Source organism: Gigantopelta aegis, chromosome 3 (genome assembly GCF_016097555.1).
Source record: "Gigantopelta aegis isolate Gae_Host chromosome 3, Gae_host_genome, whole genome shotgun sequence".
Lineage (NCBI taxonomy): Eukaryota > Metazoa > Mollusca > Gastropoda > Neomphalida > Peltospiridae > Gigantopelta > Gigantopelta aegis.
This window is the reverse complement of record NC_054701.1, coordinates 61,630,273-61,657,075: the sequence shown is the minus strand read 5'-3', so window position 1 is coordinate 61,657,075 and position 26,803 is coordinate 61,630,273. Positions and strand designations below refer to the sequence as shown.

The following is a 26,803-nucleotide window of genomic DNA, read 5'->3' as shown; positions in this document are numbered from 1 at the left end:
AATTTAAAAAATAGCTAACAAAGTGGAAACTAATCATAAACTATGAGCTAAACAGCACTAATGATCAATGATGTACAAAGCACTTTTAAAAAACATTATTACATGACAACGGAATAACTAATTAGAAATGATAAAATAGTACTACTGATTTAATAATTATGCAGTCATTTAAAAGAAACAAAAAAACAACTTTAAAACACCATTAACAAAGAAATAAGTGATTTGTAATGATGCACCAGTAATGTAGAAAGCACTTTATAAAAAATCCCAAAACATAACAAAGAAAAAACTGATTACAAATAATAAAACATTACTTCTGATCAGTAATGTACATGTACATGTATGTATCCATTTAAAAAAACACCCCAAAACCACCAAAACAAAAACGACAAAGAAATGAATGATTCAGCTTTTTACATGCATCATGACAGATTAAACCTTGTAACTGAAAAATATCAAGTGCATGCAGCTGTAAAAGATATCATCGTTGCTTTGGCTATGATTTGTGAGAATTTAAAGACTTTTATTACCATTCAAAGACTTTCGAAGACCTCAAAATAAAAAAATTCAAATTCAAAGACTTTCAAAGACCTCAAAAATAAAAAATTTCAAATTCAAAGACTTTCAAAGAATTTAAAGACCGCTATGAACCATGTGAACCAGATAATACTACTGATCAGTGCCATTTATAAAAAAAAAAAAAAAACTCTCACAACTGTACTACAGATCAGTAATGTACCTATGTCAAATATAATAATATAAAAAAAATAATAAAAAAGAAACAAGTGCTTTGTAATGATGGTCTGGACAGTACTAGTGATCAATGATGTAGGTTGCTGTGTAAGGATGATGAGCTGCCGACTTTTCTCACTTCCATCGATCGTAAGAGATCTTCCTGTGATGGCGATGATAAACCGCTTGCGGAACCTGTATGCGAGATTTGGCGATTCTGCTTCACCTTTTGACTTCCACCAATCAGAAATGCTTCCAGCTTATCGACACAGGCATCTTGATAGTCATGAACCCAGCTTAAAAAGAAAAACAACAAAAATAATTATTAACACAGAACAACAGTTTGCATGTCGGTTATGCAAATTTAAATTAATTCAAACCTAAAGTCCAAACCAAGAGTATTCCACAAAAAAACAAAATGGCAGATGATGAAAAATTTAATGTATTTTGCCTGATGCAATCTCAGCGAAGTTGATATCTGTGACATCGTTACAGTCTTGTATGTGGAATATGTGTCACTGTAATGGTTTTTCACGATTTATGTTTGGTAAAAAAAATAGAGAAAATCTAACGGTAATTAAAGGTAGGAGAGTAATTTATCGTCGTTAACAATTTGGTTCGGACTTTGAATTAGTTAGGTGATGAATCATTACACTATCTGAAATTCAAATTTCCAAACTGTAAAAGATAACTAATTTCAACTGCAAGTTTGAACTAACTGATTAGGTTATGGTACACAAATATAATTCAAGTAATTCAAGTATTGGACGATTTTAGCCATCCCATTGGCTGTTGAGATGTTCGGACCAGTCTAATATCACTCGGGAAATATGCTATTGTTGTAGGTCAGGTGAAATAGAAAAGAAAAGTAAATTCGACTGACACTCACCGTACACTGTTGAAGCGCACAAGATTATGCATGTCTTGTGGTAGTTTTTCAAGCGGAGGCCATTCAAAGTTGTCCATGATGGGAACAATGTTGGTGTTGCTGGCTAGAGCAGTAACAATTTCCTGTAACATAACAAAAGTTGTAACAAGAAAGCAATCAACTTTATTAAGCTATATTCCAGAACTAGTGGAAAATATATGGTATTGATAAACATATTTGACCAACCAGAATTCATAGTCATCAAACAAAATAAAATGAATATTACCGGATATAATGACAAGCAGGATTTGTAACTGTAACACTCTTTTTAAGAGAGGTGCATCCAACAGTAAGGAAAAAACTAAGAAATGTTTTATTTAACGACGCACTCAACACATTTTATTTACGGTTATATGGCGTCAGGCATATGGTTATGGACCACACAGACACTGAGAGGAAACCCACCGCCACCACTTCACGGGCCACTCCCTTTGACTAGCAGTAAGGGATCCCCCACATGCACCGTCCCACAGACAGGGTAACACATACCATGCCCCCCCCCCCCCCCCACACACACACACACCAGTCACAGTGGCACTGGTTGGAATTAGAAATAGCCCAACGGGCCCACCGACAGGGATTGATCCGACACGGACCGCACATTCGAGTGAGCACTGTACCACTGGACTACGTCCCGCCCCAACAATAAGGATTCCTGATTATAATCTAACTTTAATTACAGTGCTTTAACACAACGTAACCTTCTGACTACTGCAGGCGAGATATCTCACCTGATGGCATGCCAGTCGACATACAGTGCATTCCCCAATTCATATTTCCAGCCGTTTTGCACATGACACTCACTGGAAATGATTTGTTTTTAAACAGGAAACAGTTTATTTGACAGCATTCTAGCTTTTGTTTGTTGTTTTTCAATGGAAAATACCTTGGAATTTTTAGTTCAAAAAGTGGTTTTCTGCAAGTATTTTTACTTGACAACAATGGCGGCACGTCAGTCATTTTCAGGAATCCATAATTGATTGTGACAGCTAATTTGATAATAAATTTGATTGTTTTACCAACAACGAAAATCAGCAAATATTGGGACATGAATCGTAGTTCAATTTTAAAAAAAAATCTGGTCAGAAAACCACTGTTATCGGGAATAATGGACATAAATACTGGACAGCTGGCCACAAATACTGGTAAGTAAATGTGACTTTTTCAATGTTTTGCCTAATTTTAATCAACATTAACTGATCTAAATATCATACAATATGAATACCCAGTAAAATAATACTTACTGATTCAAATATGAACTTTATTTTATGTATTTATAAAACAAAGTGAATATATGTGACTAAAAATTATAAACTTGTACCTACTCAACATGGTTTTTGTCAAAAATTAATCTAGTAGGCTAAAGGTTAAACTTATTTTTCTTCAATGCCAAAACAATGCAGTGTTTGATTATTGCTAAATTTTTCTTGTCTTTTTCAAATTTATTTTTCACAACTATAAACCTATGAAATTCCCCAATATTGTAAATAAAAAATTTAATGTTTCAGGCCTATCATAAAGACGTTACAAGATCCAAACTGCCAGTATGACAACAATACCTTGTGAACCCAGTCTTCTGTGTGAATATCACCAACGCAACGATCGACTGCATCGTGGGTAAGAATGATGATGAAGTTTCTCGACAGCTGAATGCTGTGGAGCAGGTTCTCATCAAACTTTCCTGCCCGGAGACGATCTATGTCAAGGAAGACGGTGAAACCTCGAAGCTGTAAGTGAACTTTGAGAAGACTGAAAGGAAAAGAAGGTTTGTTTAACATTCGACTACACTGTTAAATCACTAGTAAAGACATACCGGTATGTACATACTTTTGTATCAACCAAGATTTGAAATTGACAGGATGCATGAGGTAACTGCCACTCAAAATGTACAAATGCTTTCTGATAATGAATTTCACAAGCAGCTTTTGCTTTCCATTGTATAGCATTGTACACCTATTCAGGTAAAGAAATTACATGTACATGAACGTTCACATTAGAATGATTAATATCAAAAAGAAAAAAGGGTAAAAATTATTAATTTAAACTGACACAAAAAAGGATTTTATATTAGTACAAGACTAAAATGTCAGCAGCAAAGATTGCTTCCCATTCCACAAAATCAATTTTGAGTCTTGTCAATATACAAAACCAAAGCCATGTATAGTTTTGCTAATTTTTAGTTTAACTTTCACACCGGATCCTCTTATATAACATGTTATGGTACTAAGTATTCGTTTAAACTTAGTTCAATAATTTTTTAATCTGTAAAAGAGTGCTTTTATTTGTGATCCTCTCTGAAAGCGTTATTAGTGTAGCAGTCCGGGACACACTAACTAGTTAAGAAATTTGCATCCTCACCTAGCCAGCTGTGAGCCACTGGATCTGCGATAACACAGGAAGACGTCGATACACCTCATTCCATTACCTAGACTCGCGGACAGGTCAGACACCGGCAGTGGACCAAAGGACGTCATGTCACAAGTCTGTTCAACAATCTCTGTAAGGAAATATTACACCATTTTACTCAGCTGTTTTAGCAGAAGAATCTTTTCTGTTTCATTACCAATACATGTATGTCCGATGACATATGATCATAATTCACATAATTCAGGCACAGCTTAAATAAGCAGACATTGGGGGAGTTGACTGAGATTCCTGGGTGAAAAAGCAAAGCTTCTAGGGTGTGCGAGGTTTGCTCCCCAACAAAATTTTAAATACTAGATGTCATAAAATGCAATTTTCTACATACTAAAAGTAAAATTCATCTCTGCCGTAAGATTTACTACATGTACCAATAATATTTTTGATTCAGAATTATTGGGAGGGGGTAGAGCCCTCCCCAGCCACCCCTGCTCCACCATGCCAGTAATTAAAATGTGTCGAGTGTGTTGTTAAATAAAACATTTCTTCCTTCCTTCATTAAACAAAACATTGATCTGTTTTCTATAAAAGTGATTTGGACTTGATTAAAATTAATTTTAAACTTCTAATTAAATTTGATTAAGTCTGCTTGTGTATCAATGCACTATCCTCAATGTTATATGTAAAATACAAATAATTCTGACATATAGTCATCAGAGGAAACCCGATACATTTTAGTAGGAAGGTCCCTTTGTTTTATAGATGCAGAGAAAGAGAGAAAATAAGAATGACACACATGTAGAGAGAGAGAGAGAGAGAGAGAGAGAGAGAGAGAGAGAGAGAGAGAGAGACAGACACAGTGAGAGAGAGAGAGAGAGAGAGAGAGAGAGAGAGACACACAGTGAGAGAGAGAGAGAGAGAGAGAGAGAGAGAGAGAGAGAGAGAGAGAGAGGGAGGGATAACTCTAGATAGAAAGGTCAATATCAAAGATTTGTTTTCTCTCGCTCACTTGCTAAAATCACAGAACCTCCTATTTCAATATCCACCCAACGTGCATGATGATTCACTTTATTTTACATAACCAGTTATGACTATGTAAAAGATTATGCAAAATGGATTACACCAAAGTAGACTTGCACGAGTGATGGGCAAACAAACCAATCATTTACACAATTTTCAGAGGACTACTTAAAAGTAGGTGAGACTGTACGTTACAACCAGTGTTCCACAACAGAGGCATCAAAGGCTGCAGTATGTGCTGCTGGTTTGTGGTAAAGTGCATATAAAAGATACTTTGCTACTAATGAGAAAATGTTATACCTATTTCAAAATAGAAGCTGAAATGAACTTGAAAAAGCTGAAAACTATATACCATACTCAAATAAAGATCAAATCCATCAGTTTACAGAAAAAAAAAGAAAAAAAAAAAATTGAAATCAGATAAAAAGCTGAAAAATCACATCCGTGGAATTACCAAATGTTTGACATCCAATAGCAGACGCGATTAATAAATCAATATGCTCACCTGGTGTTGTTGAGAAAAAAAAAACTTTAAATTTAAAGGCATACTGTCACAGATTTAAGGACTGTATTTCTCTAAAAATGGATAATAAATGAAAATTACATTAATGTTTGGAAACCAAATCTAGCTATTGCATCATCTTAACTGAACCATGAAGGAAAGAAATTCAAATCAACCATCTTGGCAATATTAGTTTTTGAATTCTGGACCATTGCCATAATTCAATTACATTCTCAAAATATCATTAATTAGTGGAGTATGGTTGTTATGTAGATGGTTGAATTAATTACATTTAGTTACAAATCAAATATATATATTTTTCAGGTAATACTTTGTTAGGCCATTTAATAGGTACATGTAAGTGGCCTGTGACAATATGCCTTTAAGTACAATGATTGTGTATAGAACAATCACTGCAAAACCCACCATCCATGTGTTGTATGATCTTCCTGCGGTGAATGCTGTTGGTGATTCCGCATTCGTTCCGCAGCTCTTCCTCCGACAGACAGTGCAGCATGTACTTGTCGACACCCTGTCGCAGCATGTTGTAGGTGTACTGGGACAAGTCTGGGAACAAGCCCATTAGCCAGTTGTCCAGTCCGGTCGTGTCGCACGCCGAGTAATCAGCAGTAATTTTTAATGACTTCAGTTCTCGTAGAAACCTGGAAGGAAGGAAATGTTTTATTTAACGATGCACTCAACACATTTTATTTATGGTTATATGGTGTCAGACATATGGTTAAGAACCACACAGATTTTGAGAGAGAAAACCTGCTGTCGCCACTTCATGGGCTACTCTTTTCGATTAGCAGCAAGGGATCTTTTATATGCACCATTCCATAGATGTACCAGTCGTGGTGCACTGGTTGGAGCTAGAAATAGCGCAATGGGCCCACTGACGGGGATGAATCCCAAACCGACCACGCATCAAGTGAGCATTGTACCACTGGACTATGCCTCGTCCCCATAGAAACCTGGAAATAGTTACAGAATTACGGGACGATTGATCTCTTGTACATAAAAAATTATTTTTGTTATTTCCAGAACAGTTTTTCCTTTTCGGTTTTAAAACATTTAATAATTCTGGTACAATATTTGCATATAAAATATGCTTCTACTTGTGGATTAGTCAAAACAAAGAGCCTATTCTTTCATCTCTTTCTAGGTGATGTTTCAGAATTAACACAAGTCTGACAGAATCATTCATGTTTTTAATCAGCGTTTGAAATAATCACCTGTCTGTTTACCATGACACATGAAAATCTACTCAGACATGAAAAATGTACCCCAAATGTTTAATGCAGTTTCATTTTAAGCATTCAGAAACATCAACCTTGTACTTTAATAAAACGAACAATCTATTTGGACAAATAAAAATATTGGCCGATATGTAGATTTGTAGACGAACCTGTCCAGTGGACAAATGAAAACAGTGATTTCCCTAGAAATCTGGCAAGGCATGGTAGATCAAACACTTTTGGGGCATTTTCAACATTTTCAGGGCACTTGTTTTTCATTAAAAATACACAAAAATTAATTGAAATAAACATTAATGTAATTTATGTGCTTGCTTTAATAAATGAATGGCAAAAGATATAAAAGGCATATTTTATTAATTAATAATACCTTTTGGGGTGTTTTATAAAGGCAATTTTAGAATTAATTACTGTTAAAGGCTTGTTTAGCAAGATGGTGCTAGACTATTGAGGCATGGTGCTGCACCATGCTAAAACAAGCTAGGAAAAATTCTGCCGATTTCTATCTATGAAAATAATATGAATATATTGTCACCTCTTCCTGACGATGCTGCACTTCATCCCCAGGCCATCTTGTAGATCTTCGTCTGTCAGAATGAGCAGAAGGTCACCATCCACCTGCGCAATCTCAAATTGTGAGCAGTATTCAGCAAAACCCACCTGAAGGAGCAACAAAAAACCTTCGTAGGTCCTCTGTGGCATAGTGGTAAAGCATTAAAAGTTGCATTGCAATATTTAGCTAATTTTACATTTATTTCTGATAAATAACTACAAATCAATTGATCACACACAATCTTTACATTGCAATATTTAGCTATTTTTACATTTATGTCTGATAAATAACTACAAATCAATTGATCACACAATCTTTACATTGCAATATTTAGCTATTTTTACATTTATTTCCGATAAATAACTACAAATCAATTGATCTCACATAATCTTTACATTGCAATATTTAGCTATTTTTACATTTATGTCTGATAAATAACTACAAATCAATTGATCACACACAATCTTTACATTGGAATATTTAGCTATTTTTACATTTATTTCTGATAAATAACTACAAATCAATTGATCACACACAATCTTTGTATATATTGTATATATAACTCTGGGAATGTCGAAACTGTATTGTGCTTGCATGACTTGTAAACAGTCTTTTAGGAGAACCTATGTAGTAAGAATACCACACAATTTAATTTACATAAAACTTAACATTTGTATATACATTTTTACATCATTCTGAAGACTTTTTGCTCCAAAATACACAGGTAAAATGTTTTTAGAAACTAAAAAAACTAAATATTCTAAACATTCAATATTATTGTTTGGGCTGCAGCGTAAAAAAGTACATAACATAATCTTTACATTGCAATATTTAGCTATTTTTACATTTATTTCTGATAAATAACTACAAATCAATTGATCTCACACAATCTTTACATTGCAATATTTAGCTATTTTACATTTATGTCTGATAAATAACTACAAATCAATTGATCTCACAGAATCTTTACATTGCAATATTTAGCTATTTTTACCTACAAATCAATTGATCTCACAGAATCTTTACATTGCAATATTTAGCTATTTTTACATTTATTTCTGATAAATAACTACAAATCAATTGATCACACACAATCTTTGTATATATTGTATATATAACTCTGGGAATGTCGAAACTGTATTGTGCTTGCATGACTTGTAAACAGTCTTTTAGGAGAACCTATGTAGTAAGAATACCACACAATTTAATTTACATAAAACTTAACATTTGTATATACATTTTTACATCATTCTGAAGACTCTTTGCTCCAAAATACACAGGTAAAATGTTTTTAGAAACTAAAAAAACTAAATATTCTAAACATTCAATATTATTGTTTGGGCTGCAGCGTAAAAAAGTACATAACATAATCTTTACATTGCAATATTTAGCTATTTTTACATTTATTTCTGATAAATAACTACAAATCAATTGATCTCACACAATCTTTACATTGCAATATTTAGCTATTTTACATTTATGTCTGATAAATAACTACAAATCAATTGATCTCACAGAATCTTTACATTGCAATATTTAGCTATTTTTACCTACAAATCAATTGATCTCACAGAATCTTTACATTGCAATATTTAGCTATTTTTACATTTATTTCTGATAAATAACTACAAATCAATTGATCACACACAATCTTTGTATATATTGTATATATAACTCTGGGAATGTCGAAACTGTATTGTGCTTGCATGACTTGTAAACAGTCTTTTAGGAGAACCTATGTAGTAAGAATACCACACAATTTAATTTACATAAAACTTAACATTTGTATATACATTTTTACATCATTCTGAAGACTCTTTGCTCCAAAATACACAGGTAAAATGTTTTTAGAAACTAAAAAAACTAAATATTCTAAACATTCAATATTATTGTTTGGGCTGCGGCGTAAAAAAGTACATAACATAATCTTTACATTGCAATATTTAGCTATTTTTACATTTATTTCTGATAAATAACTACAAATCAATTGATCTCACACAATCTTTACATTGCAATATTTAGCTATTTTACATTTATGTCTGATAAATAACTACAAATCAATTATCTCACAGAATCTTTACATTGCAATATTTAGCTATTTTTACCTACAAATCAATTGATCTCACAGAATCTTTACATTGCAATATTTAGCTATTTTTACATTTATTTCTGATAAATAACTACAAATCAATTGATCACACACAATCTTTACATTGCAATATTTAGCTATTTTTACATTTATATCTGATAAATAACAACAAATCAATTGATCACACACAATCTTTACATTGCAATATTTAGCTATTTTTACATTTATTTCCGATAAATAACTACAAATCAATTGATCTCACAGAATCTTTACATTGCAATATTTAGCTATTTTTACATTTATTTCTGATAAATAACTACAAATCAATTGATCACACACAATCTTTGTATATATTGTATATATAACTCTGGGAATGTCGAAACTGTATTGTGCTTGTATGACTTGTAAACAGTCTTTTAGGAGAACCTATGTATTAAGAATACCACACAATTTAATTTACATAAAACTTAACATTTGTATATACATTTTTACATCATTCTGAAGACTCTTTGCTCCAAAATACACAGGTAAAATGTTTTTAGAAACTAAAAAAACTAAATATTCTAAACATTCAATATTATTGTTTGGGCTGCGGCGTAAAAAAGTACATAACATAATCTTTACATTGCAATATTTAGCTATTTTTACATTTATTTCTGATAAATAACTACAAATCAATTGATCTCACACAATCTTTACATTGCAATATTTAGCTATTTTACATTTATGTCTGATAAATAACTACAAATCAATTATCTCACAGAATCTTTACATTGCAATATTTAGCTATTTTTACCTACAAATCAATTGATCTCACAGAATCTTTACATTGCAATATTTAGCTATTTTTACATTTATTTCTGATAAATAACTACAAATCAATTGATCACACACAATCTTTACATTGCAATATTTAGCTATTTTTACATTTATATCTGATAAATAACAACAAATCAATTGATCACACACAATCTTTACATTGCAATATTTAGCTATTTTTACATTTATTTCCGATAAATAACTACAAATCAATTGATCTCACACAATCTTTACATTGCAATATTTAGCTATTTTTACATTTATGTCTGATAAATAACTACAAATCAATTGATCTCACACAATCTTTACATTGCAATATTTAGCTATTTTTACATTTATGTCTGATAAATAACTACAAATCAATTGATCACACACAATCTTTACATTGCAATATTTAGCTATTTTTACATTTATGTCTGATAAATAACTACAAATCAATTGATCTCACAGAATCTTTACATTGCAATATTTAGCTATTTTTACATTTATTTCTGATAAATAACTACAAATCAATTGATCACACACAATCTTTGTATATATTGTATATATAACTCTGGGAATGTCGAAACTGTATTGTGCTTGTATGACTTGTAAACAGTCTTTTAGGAGAACCTATGTAGTAAGAATACCACACAATTTAATTTACATAAAACTTAACATTTGTATATACATTTTTACATCATTCTGAAGACTCTTTGCTCCAAAATACACAGGCAAAATGTTTTGAGAAACTAAAAAAACTAAATATTCTAAACATTCAATATTATTGTCTGGGCTGCGGCGTAAAAAAGTACAAGTACAGCCTAAATTAGGGGAAGAGCCAGAATTTTTTTTAATTTAATTTTTTTTGGGGGGGGGGGGAAGGGAGGGAGGAGAATTAAAGAAAAAAGGCACATCGACTAAGTCGTGAAAAGGGCAGCACAATGCATTTGTTTGTTTTTTTTAAACCAGAACAACATGAAGCACTTGAATATATTTAGAGGAAGATGAGCCCCCCTGGTCCTGTCTCTGCACTAAACACACAAAAGGTTGTGGTAGTTTACTTTTAAGTTACTTCATGTATGCTATATGTACCTGTGATACCCAATACACAACATCTGGGACCGTCCACAGTGGTACTTGTTGAGACAGGGTGTGAGGGATTTTCTCTCCGATCGTCTTGAGGGCCTCAGCGGCTAGTTTTGACGCCACATCATTGGGACTACTCGCCAGCTTCTTGAGAGGTTCCACCGCATTGATTTCATAAAATATCTGAATTAACAACAACAGAAATTAACACAAGGAAACCTACATGTAGTTGACTACACTGACATAGCTTGTAGATCATTTTGGACAGTAAAATTATTAAAATTGCCCATTAATTTAGCAAACATTACTGTTGGTCACGAGAACCACTCAGTCTGTAGCATATGATATTTTAAAAACCCAGAAAAGTTAACATGTTATTAAATATTAAAATGATTTAATTAATATCTGGAACCCTAATTGAGATGGAATATTCACAGGTGCAAATGACTCAAAGTTTCATTAACGTGACATAAAAATCAAGAAAATTTATATGAATACTTAATATAGAGCTAAAGCAAAAACATCACACTGCTATAGTTGGAAACATTTACACAGCCATATATAGCCTTCGAACTTCATCAAAGCAACACAAATAAAAAAAACTTAAAAAAACCACACAAAAACAACAACAAAGCAACGTAAACAAAACAAAAGTTTTTTTTACAAGACAAATAAAATGAACAACAGAAATTGAGTGCGAATTTTCGTATCCTGTTTTTCTTAAACATGGGTACTTAAGCATGATAAATATATGTAGTTGCATGCATGTTATGACAAAAACAGGCTTTGCAAATTTGAACAAGTAAAAGTCTATTTACCTCTTGTCGACCTTGTTCAGCTTTTATGGATGACTCCATGGCGAAATGAAACGCCGCGAGAGCCTGGGCCTCCTGCCTGCGGCTGAAGAGTAGAGGAATAAGTCGCTCCAGCCAGTTCTTGTCCCGGCCCTGCTTGTGGCTGATATCGTTCTGGGCGAACTCCGACGGCTTGTTGGAGCTGATGAACGGCAGGACAAGATCGAGCGTGCCCGACTTGATCACCGGGGCCTGCAGCTCCTTGTTGGCCACGAGAGCACTGACTGCGAGGCAGGCATAATAACGCACACTGTTATCATCACTGAATGCCAGGGGGAACAGCCACTCGGGGACCTTCCGCTTGGCCATCACCTCCTGGTTCTCGCAGCCTCCGAACAGCGACAGGTTCGCAAGGGCCTTCGCGCAGCGCCGCAGGACGTCGACATTGCTGCAGCGGCACCAGTGCAGGATGACGTCCAGGCCGCCGAGGTTGATCACGCGGGTGCAGGTTTCCTCCGACAGCTTGAAGAGGTTCTCGAGGATTCCTGTGGTGGCTCTAGCAAGCTTGCAATTCCCCAGCGCGTTCCTCGTCATCTGAACCACGGTAACGAGTCCGATTTTGGCAACTCTTTCTCTGTTCTTTATTGACATCACCTGGGAAATAGTAGGTAAAAGTTGAAAAAATATAAAAAATCATGAATGTCTGTAGGGAGTGGATTACCGCTAAGTGGATTAATAGTTCTATTTCCCAATTCCAATATTAGAACCAGTAGACCCAATATAATCCAATTTCAGACCCAATAATGTATAATACTATCATATTCGATGTATTAAATTCCATGTATAACAGAGCATTATACAGCAATTTTTTTTAAATAAACCACTGAAACGTTAATTTTAGAAGATCGACTAATCTCTTGACATCTTCATCAAATGTTTTAATTAATTAAGATTGGTTTTAGGATGTGCTTGAAATAGCTGACCACGTCAAATACATACAACCAACTACTTTAAAACATAATGAACACCCTGGGTAAAAAACATTTATTATTACAGACTAGCCACCCTTCAAAGCTCTGTTACTCCATGGGTTACTTTTTCTGAATTCTAACCATTACCACAAGCCCTAACCCTGGAGGTAACCCATGTTACAATCGCATGTCCAAAAGCACAAGAAATAACAAATGGACAATGTTCATGGAATGTATGCACAATTTATGGCATATACTTCTAATGAAGTTTTAAGTGAGTAGCAATTTCTGACCAGTGGACCTTCAGTTTAAAAGTTTATCTTTGTTGGAACGCCACCACTAAAGCATAGTGATTAATTCATAATCAGCAACTGCATGGATAGCAAAACATTTTCCATTAACAACAACAAGGTCTTTTATATGCACTTTCCCACAGTGTACAGACACACCACATCCTTTGATATACCAGTTATGATGGTGTACCGATTGGACAGAAAAAATCCCAATGGGTTCACCAATAAGATTTCATCCTAGCACCCAAGTAACAGAGATGAGAGCTCTAGTAACTCAGCTAAATCCCACCTCGTGGACCTTCAGAGTAATAGAAACAACTGGAATAACATGATATCCCTCTCCCACCCTGTATCCAAATATTACCTGTTCCAAGAGATCAACTGAAGTGACAAGCAAGTCATCGGTGGCGTCCACACAGTTGTTGACCAGCATGTCCAGAAGACCCTCTAACCGGACGATGTCGCACAGTCCATAGGCGATGTCCCTGCCGTACACCGGGGTGTCCCACGCCTCCCGGATCACGTTCAGGATGTGGTTGAGTATCGCACACTGAATGCCGACTCCCTGAGTGGCAACCTTCAGCTGATTGATGAATCCCTCAAGCTTTGTCGACAGGGTCTGGTAAGTGAGCTTGAGGTTGTGCCTGTGTTTGATCTGGTTGAAGCCGTGTGGGAACCGGAACGGGTACTTCGAACAGAAGGACCCGGTGGGGGCGTCGTCCTCGTCGGGGGAAGGGGGACCGGTGCTGCTGTTGTCAGTGTCGTTCTCAAGAAGCGGTCGGTTTTTGGCACAGAAATTGAGACACATTCGAAAATCGGTGTCGTCTTCATCATGGTCTTCTGAGTCATCCTTTCATAATGAGTAGAAAAATTACCAGATTTAAGTAAAACGTACAGACTAGTTAAATAAACAAGATTTACTACATTCGAAACTGTATGTGAATATTATTCCAAGCAAATTACATGAATACAATACATGTATGTATGTATGGCAAAACCAATGGATAGAATGTATAGGCTTGTACACGTATATACAGGGCTAGCTATTTAACTGCAAAATATCAATTACAGGGTTAGCTGTGGGTGAGCAAAACAATTCGCCAAATTGTCTATTAAACTTTAAACATTGCAGAAATCGACAGTTATTTTCAAAACATTTTTAATTATTACATGAAATAATTTCGCCAAACTAAAATAAAATTCGCAATTGACGAATTTGGCGAGTGCCAGAGCTAGCTCTGAATTATTACATAAAATAAAATTTACCACGATTCTTTAAATTTCGCCATTGGCAAATTTGGCAAGTGCCAGAGATAATCCTGATGTATGTGTGTATGCGTGCATGCGTGTGTGCGTGAACAATATGTTGGAATAGATTATCATATATTATGGTTATCACAATCAATGAAAAAGTGAAGGCAAGTAACAACTACATGTACAACATAATTATGTAATTATTCCTTAAAATTATGTTTATGTTTTCTTCTTTTATTGTTTCTGAGAACTGCATATTCCTAATCCCCCCACCTTTTTTTGTTCACCCTATACCTATTTATATTTAACTAGGTTCTCCTTGAATTCTTACAATAAATTTGAAAATAAAAATTATGATGCAATGTTTGAGTTTTTATTTCCATTTATTAAGTATACATGTGTATAAAATATATATCTAAAGGTATGAACACAGTTACACACCCAGATGTCAAAATACACCACATATGGTGCCTTTGCCACATTTATCAAACCAAAAATAGCTTTGGTTTGTTTTGGGTCTTAGGCACACATTTTTTGTAAAGAAAGTGATGTATTTTGTTTTCATTGCCACCTACTATTGTTCAAATATTTACACACATTCATGACGTCAAATTTTTAATGGAAAATTATTAAAGAATAATAATAATAATAATAATAATAATAATTAATATATATATCATATAATATTGTATTGCATACTTGTGGAATTGGTTCCAAAACCTGACTGCGTCTGGCACTCAACTTCCTGTCTCTACTTTCCTCCTTTTCCTCCCTGTCAGCCATGCAGGACAAGTCCATGTAGACTTTTGAACGCAGAGAAATCTGGTTATTGGCGTCAGCCTTCAACAGGTGGCTGTCGTTTCCGTCATAGTTATCCAGCGACGCCGACCCCTTGAAGACATGTCGGTTCATCTGCTCCTTAATAAGGGCTGCGTCCGACTGGGTCCTTTCAAAGGGCTGGCAGAGGTCAGCTTCCTTCACGGTCTTGCTCATGTTTAAGTACGTAATACTCGGATCAGAGATGTGTCGCGAACGAGTTGGTGGCTCCATTATGGTACCATCTTCTGGTATGTTGTCCATAGACTGTTCATATTAACCAGAGGTGGTGTATTTTCTAATCAAAATAAAAGAAAAGAAGAATAATAAAAGAAGAATAAGAATGTTTCATGAAAGAAAGAAAGAAAGAAATGTTTTATTTTACGACACACTCAACACATTTTATTTACAGTTACATGGCGTCAAACATATGGTTATAGACCACACAGATAATGGTAGAGGAAACCCGCTGTCGCCACTTCATGGGCTACTCTTTTCGATTAGCAGCAAAGGATCTTTTATATACACCATCCCACAGACAGGGTAGTACATACCACGGCCTTTGATATACCAGTCGTGGTGCACTGGCTGAAATGAGAAATAGCCCAATGGGCCCACCGACGGGGATCGATCCCAGAGCGAGCACTGTACAACTGGGCTACGCCCCGGCCCCGATTGTTTGATGAAACCCAAAGACATTTTTAATCTATTTCTGTTAGTCTTACACTGGCTCAGAAATACACCGGGCTCAAACTTAAAATATTTTACTTGTTACCTACAGCAGGGTTTGTTTTTTTGTTTTTTTGCCATAGGCAAAATGCCCACCAATAGTACTTTTGAGCCTGCCTACAGCAATTTTAAACCAGTAACATTTTCAACCAACATAAAGACAAAACATTACTAGTATCCTTTCAAACAGCAGCAATGTCTATTCACTGGCTAAAAGACTGCCATTAGTAAAGAGCCTGATCTATGGCAAATCATGTCCAACTACAGCCATTGCCGTTGGTGCTGTCCTTAAATTTGAGCCATGCATACATATATACATACACACATACATACACATATACATGCACACATACATACATACACACACACACACACATACATACATACACACACACACATACATACAAAATATAAAAATACATACACACATACACATACACGCACACATACATGTACATACATACATACATACATACATACATACATGCATGCATATTATAATGTGCAATATTAAATTTGATCTAGAGAATGAGAGAAGAAACCAGTTGCCACAACAAAGACTATTACTCTTACCAGTTTGCCTCTGAGAATTGAAAGTTTGGGTATCCCAAATATGGGTTGTGCAATTATTTTTCATGTAACCAATTTCATTTTGTGTAATATCATTATGTGAACAGTGACAAATGATAGTGTAAAATATATTTTTAATTTCTTTATTTTTTGGGGGTGAGAACGAAAAATGGGTTATGCCAAACTAGACTTGCGCAAAAGATGTGTGAGCAAAATGATTGTTTGTGCAATTTTCAGAGGCCTCACGAAGAGCAGGTGGCAATCAGCACTCGTGTAACAAACAGCCTCTTACTTTCAAAGATACTAGCTGAACACCCTACAACTTACAAGGGGCCATTCATATGCACTTCCTTAGAGAAAGGACATCACAAGCATGTTCAGCCTTTTATGTACATACAGGTATGTATGTATATATACTGATTGGAGAAAAAAAAAAAGGGCAATTCCTCTATAAAGGCACAGACCCTAGTTTTAACTTGTAAAAATGGAAAGTAAATAAGTTTAGCTAATCTACAAACCTGTAACACATTTGAATAAAGTTACAACAGAGTGAAAGAAGAGACTGTGATGTTAAAACCGGGAAATATCCTTAAAAAATAGACTAGAACTTGAATAAAAAAAAACACTACTTCTCTGACGCTCGTGCATTTTTAAAAATATGAAAAATGTATTTTGTGGTATTAGAAACAACAGGATGACCAGAAACATTTCGGTTCTAAGTAAATGAATAATTTAAACAATAAAATATAAGTAATGTTTGATTTTAGTGATCATAAACAGCTCTAATAGTGAAAGATTTGCTTTAGTGTTTAAAAACTAGGGGTCTGTTTAAAACCTAAATAACTAGGGGTCTGTGGGGAGGGATGTAGCCCAGTGGTAAAGCGCTCGCTCGATGCGCAATCGGTCTGGAATCGATCCCCATCGGTGGGCCCACTGGGCTATTTCTCATTCCAGCCAGTGCACCATGAGTGGTATATCAAATACCGTGGTATGTACTACCCTGTCTGTGGGATGGTGTATATATAAAAGATCCCTTGCTGCTAATCGAAAAGAGTAGCCCATGAAGTAGCAACAGCGGGTTTCCTCTCTCAATATATGTGTGGTCCTTAACCATATGTCTGACACCATATAACCGTAAATATAATATGTTGAGTGCGTCGTGTGGTCCTTAACCATATGTCTGACACCATATAACCGTAAATATAATATGTTGAGTGCGTCGTGTGGTCCTTAACCATATGTCTGACACCATATAACCGTAAATATAATATGTTGAGTGCGTCGTTAAAAAAGAAAAAATTCTTTCTTTATAATTATCCTTGTACTCACAAACAAAAACATGTTCTTCTTCGATGAAAACATTCTTCTGGTGAAATAATCACTGACATTTCAATCACTGGTGACCATGAATGATTCCAACGAGCAACCTCGTATCCATCAAGTTGAAAATGATCCTTACATGCATGTAACAAAATACACAATGTACATGTACATGTAAAATGATCCCAAAAGATTTTTTATCTTCAAAAAAGGACATAATGATCCTTATAAAATACCCAGTGAAATGAAACAGACATTTCAGTCACTGGTGATCATAAATGATTCCCATGTGTTGCTTTACATCCATCAGTTATAAAAATAATCCTTAAGAACAAACATGTAAAATTATCCCTGAAGATTAAAAAAAAATATGACATTATGAAATATGATCCTTAAATAGATGTACACCATCCTGCGCAAAACACTGAATACACAGATGCACATGCCATTTGGCTAATAGCCACGTCTGACTTAGTATATATTAATTAATTAAAATGGGTCTTCTTAATAACTTATAGACAAGTGGCCGCATGCTTATTACAAGTTCACCGAGCTATATATACATGTACATGTCTTGGCCCTTTAACACAGGTGGTTGTTCTGTAGAGGTGGCTGCTGGAATGAGTTTGGTTATACTTGTAGTTCAATATAACATGCATATATGATAATACTAATAACACGTATGTGACTGTCTAAGCTTGATGAAAGGTTGTTACTGGTATTAGTGGTACATGTCTGAGTGTTAGTGCCTTAAGCTAATCTAAAAATATCATGTAATTAGGATCAAGACTCGACCGAAAATGCTGGATGGCATTATTGCCATGACGAACTTAATACGACTGATCAATAAATCCAACTCAGGATTATCAAATATACATTAACGTGAATCAGGTCAAACAAAAATAGATTTTAACCCTGGGAAGGAAAATAGGGTACATGTACATATTAACCACGAGATCTGTGTTCATTGGTAGTTAGATGTTTTATTTTATTTTTTAAATGTTATTACACATTTACAAGTTGTCATTTCAACTTATTTCTGTGCTTATATCCAATTAAGGTTCAAGCACGCTGCCCTGGGCACACACCTCAGCTATTTGGGATGTCTGTCCAGGACAATGGGTTAGTTGTTAGTTGGTTAGTGGTTAGTGGTTAGTGAGAGAGAAGAGGGTGTAGTGGCCTTACACCTACCCACTGAGTCCTTAAGAACTCGCTCTGGGTTGGAGCCGGTACTGGGCTGAGAACCCTGTACCTACCAACTTAACCATGATGCCACCAAGGCTGGTACGTTGAATGAACACTACATACATGTATACATTGTAACACCAAAGATAGATTGTGTGAAGATATTTAGCATTAAATGCATGTATTTAGAATTTTTATATTTTTTTAAACATAATAATATAATATACACATACATGTATACATTTACATGTTTGTACAAGTATGTGTGTCAAAATACATATATGTATGTACACAAACCTTTCAATATACAGTAGATATTGTACAAATATCAAAAGGACAATTTGTGCATTTCTTTGTTTTTAAGTATACATGTAAGCTACACAATATAATGTCTGACTTACAATTACGTAATAATGTCATTGTACATACATACATGTTCAAAATTTTATTCATACAAGCTCCTCTGATTTCTGTGCTGTATTTTGTAGCAATGCAATATTTACATTCAAATAATAATTTTAATATCTGCACTACTACTATTACTTGTTATTTTAAAACAAGATCAAACTGCTGCCGAGGTGGGAAAAACTAAATCAAATTAACTATAAGTACTGATTTATAAGGGAGCTTTGTATAAAATGAGGTCAGGTCAGGTAAAGGGTTAATGTGCACATTCAAGGCAAGCTGTTGTAGCGCACACCTGTCATGGGCACAGGTTTCAACTGATGTCGGTTCCTCTATCCAGGACAGGTGTATAACATGGCTATCTGGTGCATTTACATGTAAAATACAGCTGAACTCGATCATCTCGATGTAGAAGAAAGCGAACAAATGGCTCAAGATATGGGTGGGTTGAGATTATGAAGACAATTGTTGGTGAAAATGACATGGGAAAGATTACAATTTTTCGACCTTAAAATTATCCTGGACTTGCAAGATACACAATGTACATGTACATATACATAATCAAGATAACATATGAAATGGGTTTCTGCATGGGTTTCAAAGTACATGTACACTAGGTGGGGCCGGACGTAGCTCAGTGGTACAGTGCTCGCCTGATGTGCGATCCATCTGGGCCCATTGGGCTATTTCTCGTTCCAGCCAGTGCTCCACAACTGGTGTAACAAAGGTCTTGGTATGTACTATCCTGTCTATGGGATGGTGCATATAAAAGCTCCCTTGCTGCTAATCGAAAAAGAGTAGCCCATGCATGAAGTGGCAACAGAGGGTTTCCTCTCTCAATACCTATGGTCCTCAACCATATGTCTGACGCCATATAACCATAAATAAAATGTGTTGAGTGCGTGGTTAAAATTAAATTTAAAAAAAAAGAAAAAAGAAGAAAAAAACGGACACTAGCTGCTCTGTTTCATACAGTCATAGAAATATTGGAAAATCCATACTTGGACCATTATTCCCAAAAGTATTTAAAACAAATAATGAATGGAAGCCTGGTACACCAGCTGTGTTATTTTTTTTAACTAGGTGATGTGTTTTGTTGATTTCTAAAATAAATCACACAAATAAGACCCAGACCTCTGAAAATTGCACGATCAATTGTTTTCTTTGCACATGTGTGCATGACTCGTTTTGCATAAATTGATTTTCATTCACACATTAAATTTAGGACATGTTTTTGAATGCAAAAATAAATAAAGGGTTGTAAACATGAAATACTTTTGGTATACCGTAATACATTTAAATAGATAATTAAAAAATATATTTTTAAATCTGTTTTGAAATTCTGAGATGACTGAGACCAGTTAAGTAAAGAAACTGGAAACACATCATTTCCATTTCTGGTCTTCCATCATATATATATATTTGCTATTAATTCATCATTTTATGTAGTAAATTTAGTGCTAAGGTCGACGACAGTCATTTTTCGCACCCTTGTTTTGACTTTGTACACAATAAATACAAATTATTCACCATAATTTCACTTGAAATCCATATTTCGTGAATTATACAATTTTTAAATTACAAGATTTTCTTCACACATTCAGGTGCATTAGTAGGCCTAATGTTCAAACAAAAAAAATGTCAATTGCAATTTTGCATTGGAATTTTACCAACGTTCTGAAAATGGAATACTGAGATCATTCAAATTCTAAATTAGCTGTATTATTACAAAGCTTTACCACATTAAAACAAAACTGGTCTAATAACTGTGACCCCTGTCAAAATTTTATAATGAGCAGACAACGCAGTTTACAAGTCGGCATGTTTTTATTTTTCATAATTCTGGAGAAAATATTAATTTTAAGTTTTAAAAGATAACAGTAATAAAAGTACCTTTTGTCAAATATATCATATCAAAACATTACCCTTGGATATGTTATATTTATTGTGTACCAAACCAAAATAGGGGTCGGAGGTATGACTCTTCGACCTTAATTCTTTGATTGCTGGATATGAACCTGATGAATATATATTAATTCTGTTCGGACTTATTTATTGTCATGGTAACAAATATACTGCTGCATAAATTTTGTCTATATAGTGTCACTAGTTGGTTTTTGTTTTATGGGTTTTTTAATTTTTTTTAACGTTTTTGTGTAAGAAAATAGACAAAATTTATGCAGCAGTATACTAGTAGTGAACTACATTCAATGATTAATCTCCAGATTTACTTTCCTGTCCACACCATAAATGAATGTGATATAATGCTATGACGTATAGGGCCTACATCATATGATACATCTACTTCTCTGTGACTGCAACTGCAAGTCAACAAGTGCGTTTTTCCAATCCATGTCAAGTGCCTGTGGCTGTGTGTAAAACTGTATTACTTCACTGAAGTGTGTGAAATCAATCGAAAATTGATGTCAACGAAGCACCTCCTTAATTTCGTTCTGAAAACTAATAGTCTAATTACTTCTTTAAAAAAAAGCTTCTGAATATTGCACACTAGAATACATACCTTCTCTGTTTATGTTGTGATTTCGTAATCATTGTAATGTCATATAAAATATTCATCATTGACCCAGTTATCAAATCAAGGGAAATAACTCTAAATTAAAAAGAACCTAAAAGTGCCAAAGATACAGTAGTTCATCCAACGAATCGGTAGGCCCATTGGGCTATTTCTCGTTCCAGCCAGTGAACTACCACTGGTATATCAAATGCCGTAGCATGTGTTATCCTATCTGTGGGATGATGCATATAAAACATTCCTTGCTACTAATGGGGAAAATTAGCGGGTTTCCCAATTTAAAAAAACCTGTCAAAATTACCAAATGTTTGACTTCCAATAGCCGATGTGCTCTAGTGGTGTCGTTAAAGAAAACACACGTTAGCGTTTTTCATCCAACGACCGTCAACTTCAAGCAGGAGTATTCTTGACCATAGAGCGATGGACATTTGGACATTACGGCCAGAGAAAACTATATACCTATACCAAAACTGCAATATGTGCCTACCAAACGGTAGTAGGCTAAAGATTCCCGCTTTAATACAACAATCCTATGTTTAATGTCAAATATCCTTATACCGGCGTCGTGGTTAGGCCATCGGTCTACAGGCTGGTAGGTACTGGGTTCAGATCCCAGTTGAGGTATGGGATTTTTTATCCAGATACTGACTCCAAACCCTGAGTGAATGCTCTGCAAGGCTCAATGGGTAGGTGTAAACCACTTGCACTGACCAGTGATCCATAACTGGTTCAACACAGGCCATGGTTTGTGCTATCCTGCCTGTGGAAAGCGCAAATAAAAGATCGCATGCTGCTAATTGGAAAGAGTAGCCCATGTAGTGGCGACAGCGGGTTTCCTCTCAAAATCTGTATGGTCCTTAACCATATGTCTGACGCTATATAACCGTAAATAAAATGTGTTGAGTGCATCGTTAAATAAAACATTTCTTTCTTTTTAAATGCCCTTAAATAAATAATTTTAGAGTTCGCTAATAAAAAAAATTTCACGTAGGCCTGTTAATCACTAATACTCACTATGAAAAAACCCAACAGCACCCATTTTCAATAATGTTTCGGTTAAATACATAAGTGCTAACGTGTTTCTTCCTGTAGTGTTTGTATTTTGAGGCATTGCCAAAAAAAAAAAAAAAAAGAGAGAGAGAGAGAGAAAGAGATACGTTAACAGGGCTCACGCGACCAGGCGAAGTGAGCCCAAACTTCGCTCTTACCAGCGTGACTTCGCCGTGCCAGTCACCATAAAGATTTTTGTTACTCGTGAAATAATTTCCATTTTTTACTCGCCATTTACCTCGTGACAAGTGAACGTTATTTCAGTCAGGACACAAGTATAATAATATTAACAATAAGCAACCCATTTATTATTCGAATACTTTATGTAAAACTGCAACACATCATTATGCGAACAGTGGAAGCATTTGTTGACAATACCTCCAAGTTGGGGGGTGGGGGGAGGCATCGGTAGCAATATGTCCCACATTTTGGGCCAGGGACGTTTTTTCTCTTCCTATGGCACTCGCATAATAGATCTCATCATATACATTGTTTTCATGGTCATACCAACTTTTAATTGCATCCGACACTCCTGCAAATTGGTATGTGAATGGAAAACGTAATTCATTGTGTATCATTAACAAGCATTCTGAAAGGAGGCCTAGGTCTACTGCTAAAGCATTATTTTTTTTTTCATGTTAACTTATTTTCGTGCTTATATCCAATTAAGGTTCAAGCACTGCTAATATTTAAAAGCATTTTCATTCATTTCAACTTATTTTCACACTTATATCCAATTAAGGTTCAAGCACACTGTCCTGGGCAGACACCTCAGCTATCTAGGCTGTCTGTCCAGGACAGTGGGTTAGTTGTTAGTGGTTAGTAAGAAAGAAGAGGGCATAGTGGCCTTACGCCTACCCATCGAGTCGTTTGAACTCGCTCTGGGTTGGAGCCGATACCCGGTTACGAATTCTGTACCAGCTTTATGTCCAATGACTTAACCACGAGGCCGGTTTTAAAAGCAAGAAGTGCCCAACCGAGCCGGAGTTCAAGGGAAATAACTGTGTCAAACGTGGATAAATTCTACTTTTGACAGTTATGGACCTTGACTAAATTCCCATGGAAGTCAAACTTGATCTGATTCTGTACATGATAAAGCTCAATATTTTGAGGCATTGCATAAAACAAAACTCCGAAAAACTATGTCAAACAGACAGACAGACGAACTGAACGATGGAAATGAAACCTATAGTCCTCTCCAGTTCGGTTCGACACATAGGGGACTAATAAAATTAAAATACTACAGATGAGATAGGGTGTGTGTGTGTGTGGAGGGGGAATAAAAAAAAATTGGCCACTAACAATATTCACACTTAAACCAGTAAATGTTCAACTAAAATACAAAACAAACAATTCTCACTGTGATTTGTATTTATTGTTATTTAAAACAAAAATATACAGAGAATATCAGGCAAAAAAAAGAGAAAGAAAGCAACAATAGATTCACCAAGGCAACGTAAGTACAAGCCTCATAGTGCTTTTGAAACACTGTCTAACAAATACTCATGTGGAATTACAGTATATATACATTATTAATTTAATATATTTTCCTTTACAATAATTTACATTAAAATATGTAACAATATTCACATTCATGGACATATACATAAGCCAAAGTGAACCACACAGCAGACTTGTAATATATTAACAGATCAAAGTCAAAAAAACCTAAACTGTGTCATGATTGAAAGGAATCCAAAGTGCATGTAATACATGTAAAACAACTCTTAACACACTCCAGTTTTTATCATTGAAACAATTTCAATGTAATAATGTTTAAGCCTCAAATTTGATTAAATAACAACTATTTACAGGCTTGGTTGAATTTGTAAAACATGAAAGAAAATTGAAAATTTAAAAATGAAAAGTTTTCTTTATTTGTGTGTGTATGTATACAGATTGGTAAAAATAGGTTGAAATAAATGGGGATACCTTACCAATCAAAGCAGCTCTATATTTTAGCATCACAAAACAGTTACAAGTAAATGCAAAACAGTTTATACTTTAAGTGGTGCAAATGCTGTAAGGTGTGTGGATATGATGGCCAAAACCCCCCACAAAACAACAACCAATTAGATTTGAGGTACCTTATTAAACATACAGAAATTATGTTCAACTTCAGATTTTGAGAACCCATCAAAAAGGAATATGTACTTAATGAGGCTCCAGAAAGAGACACACATCTGATATTGAACACCACTTAATAAACATCACTATGTAACATTGATTAGCACACCCACAGGGTGGATCTTGAAATAGGGTGTTCGTTGACACTATATTTAAATAAAGAAAACATAGAATTTAGCTTTTAATGATATAATGCTAATTCTAATCTCTGACCTACACTTTCCCATTCATTTATTGACACCTTTCTAACAGTGTGAGGTTAGGATAAGTGCAGTTTCCCATCAATGTTATAATGATATATCATGCATATGAATATATCCTAATGTTAATTAAAACAAAAAAAACAACCTTTTTTTTAAAATTTGAAAACCATTTCCCTTCTTCGAATCAGAATTACCTTGACCCTTAAAATCCCCAAAGCAAAATATCTCTGTATGCAACATTTTAAACAGATTTGATCCTCCATTGGTTTGTGGTAGCATAAGAGTTGTAAGGTTTACACAGATTTGTCATTTATAATTGTGTAACACTGTGACAAATGAAAAGACAAAATAAGCAATACAAATATAAATGTTCTTACATCTTCTTTTATGCAGCTTAAAGAAAAAAGAAAGAGAAAAAAAATCATACCCTCTCCATTAACATCTTCAAGTGGTGGCAATAAATTTAATGTATCAGTAGTACCTGGCCCATGCTTATAAAACTTTTAGAGTCCAGACTCAATCTCTAATGACGTCACACACATATAATTAGACAACACTATATAATATATATCTAATTTAGACTACCGGTAATTTAACTTACATGTATGGATGAGTGTGACCATGTCTAAGCAAAATATTTTCATTAACTGATTAAATTTAACTGCATTACACCCATGATTATAGCCAATCATGATTTGAATGTTGTCTGTGGTACTGACATATTTCTAATGCTTATTCACTCAGTACAAAATAAATGGGTCAATGGAAGTCAAATCAAGCTCATGGGTAAACAATAAAATCTTTGGCAAATTTAATTTTTATTTGTATGACTGAATAATATGCACCTTTAAAGCCACACACCCTAGTTCCATCCAGCGAAAATAAATTATAATTTGGTTAATCTACAAACCTGTAACACACTTAGATCACGTTTTTATCAAATGGAGTGAAAAAGCAGGTTCTATATCGATAAATACCATGGGAATCCCCATGTCCCAATTGCTTGAAATAATTTTGAAAGTTAGTATTCTGATGTCACCGGTAGATGTCGCTCGAAGCACAACAATGCCTACGTCACGACAAATTTCACAGAGTGCGCAAAGACTTGGGGTGCGTTCTTTTCACCTCTCCTGGACATGTTTTGGACATGTTCCAACTGTTCTGTCCTGGTTGTATCCCCTCTCCAGATATCGTAAGACTTAGCAAAATTATTGGTTTTATGGGT

General features: G+C 34.8%; 1 protein-coding gene across 2 annotated transcripts; it reads right to left on the bottom strand.

The window, feature by feature from the left end:
- Positions 1 to 364: 364 nt before the first annotated feature.
- Positions 365 to 22,259, bottom strand: LOC121391474 (NAD(+) hydrolase sarm1-like). Of its 2 annotated transcripts, none has more exons than XM_041523103.1 (11): positions 22,187 to 22,259; positions 15,340 to 15,754; positions 13,751 to 14,236; positions 12,147 to 12,776; positions 11,335 to 11,511; positions 7,335 to 7,459; positions 5,970 to 6,205; positions 4,019 to 4,157; positions 3,220 to 3,409; positions 1,622 to 1,743; positions 365 to 1,028 (listed from the first exon to the last, which is right to left on the bottom strand). In XM_041523103.1, the coding sequence occupies exons 2-11, from the start codon at positions 15,718 to 15,720 to the stop codon at positions 821 to 823; spliced, it is 2,694 nt and encodes an 897-aa protein (XP_041379037.1). In that variant the 5' UTR covers positions 15,721 to 15,754; positions 22,187 to 22,259; the 3' UTR covers positions 365 to 820. The 2 variants fall into 2 exon arrangements, with proteins under 2 accessions (XP_041379037.1, XP_041379033.1); XM_041523099.1 differs by lacking the exon at positions 22,187 to 22,259 and adding an exon at positions 18,085 to 18,124.
- Positions 22,260 to 26,803: the final 4,544 nt, after the last annotated feature.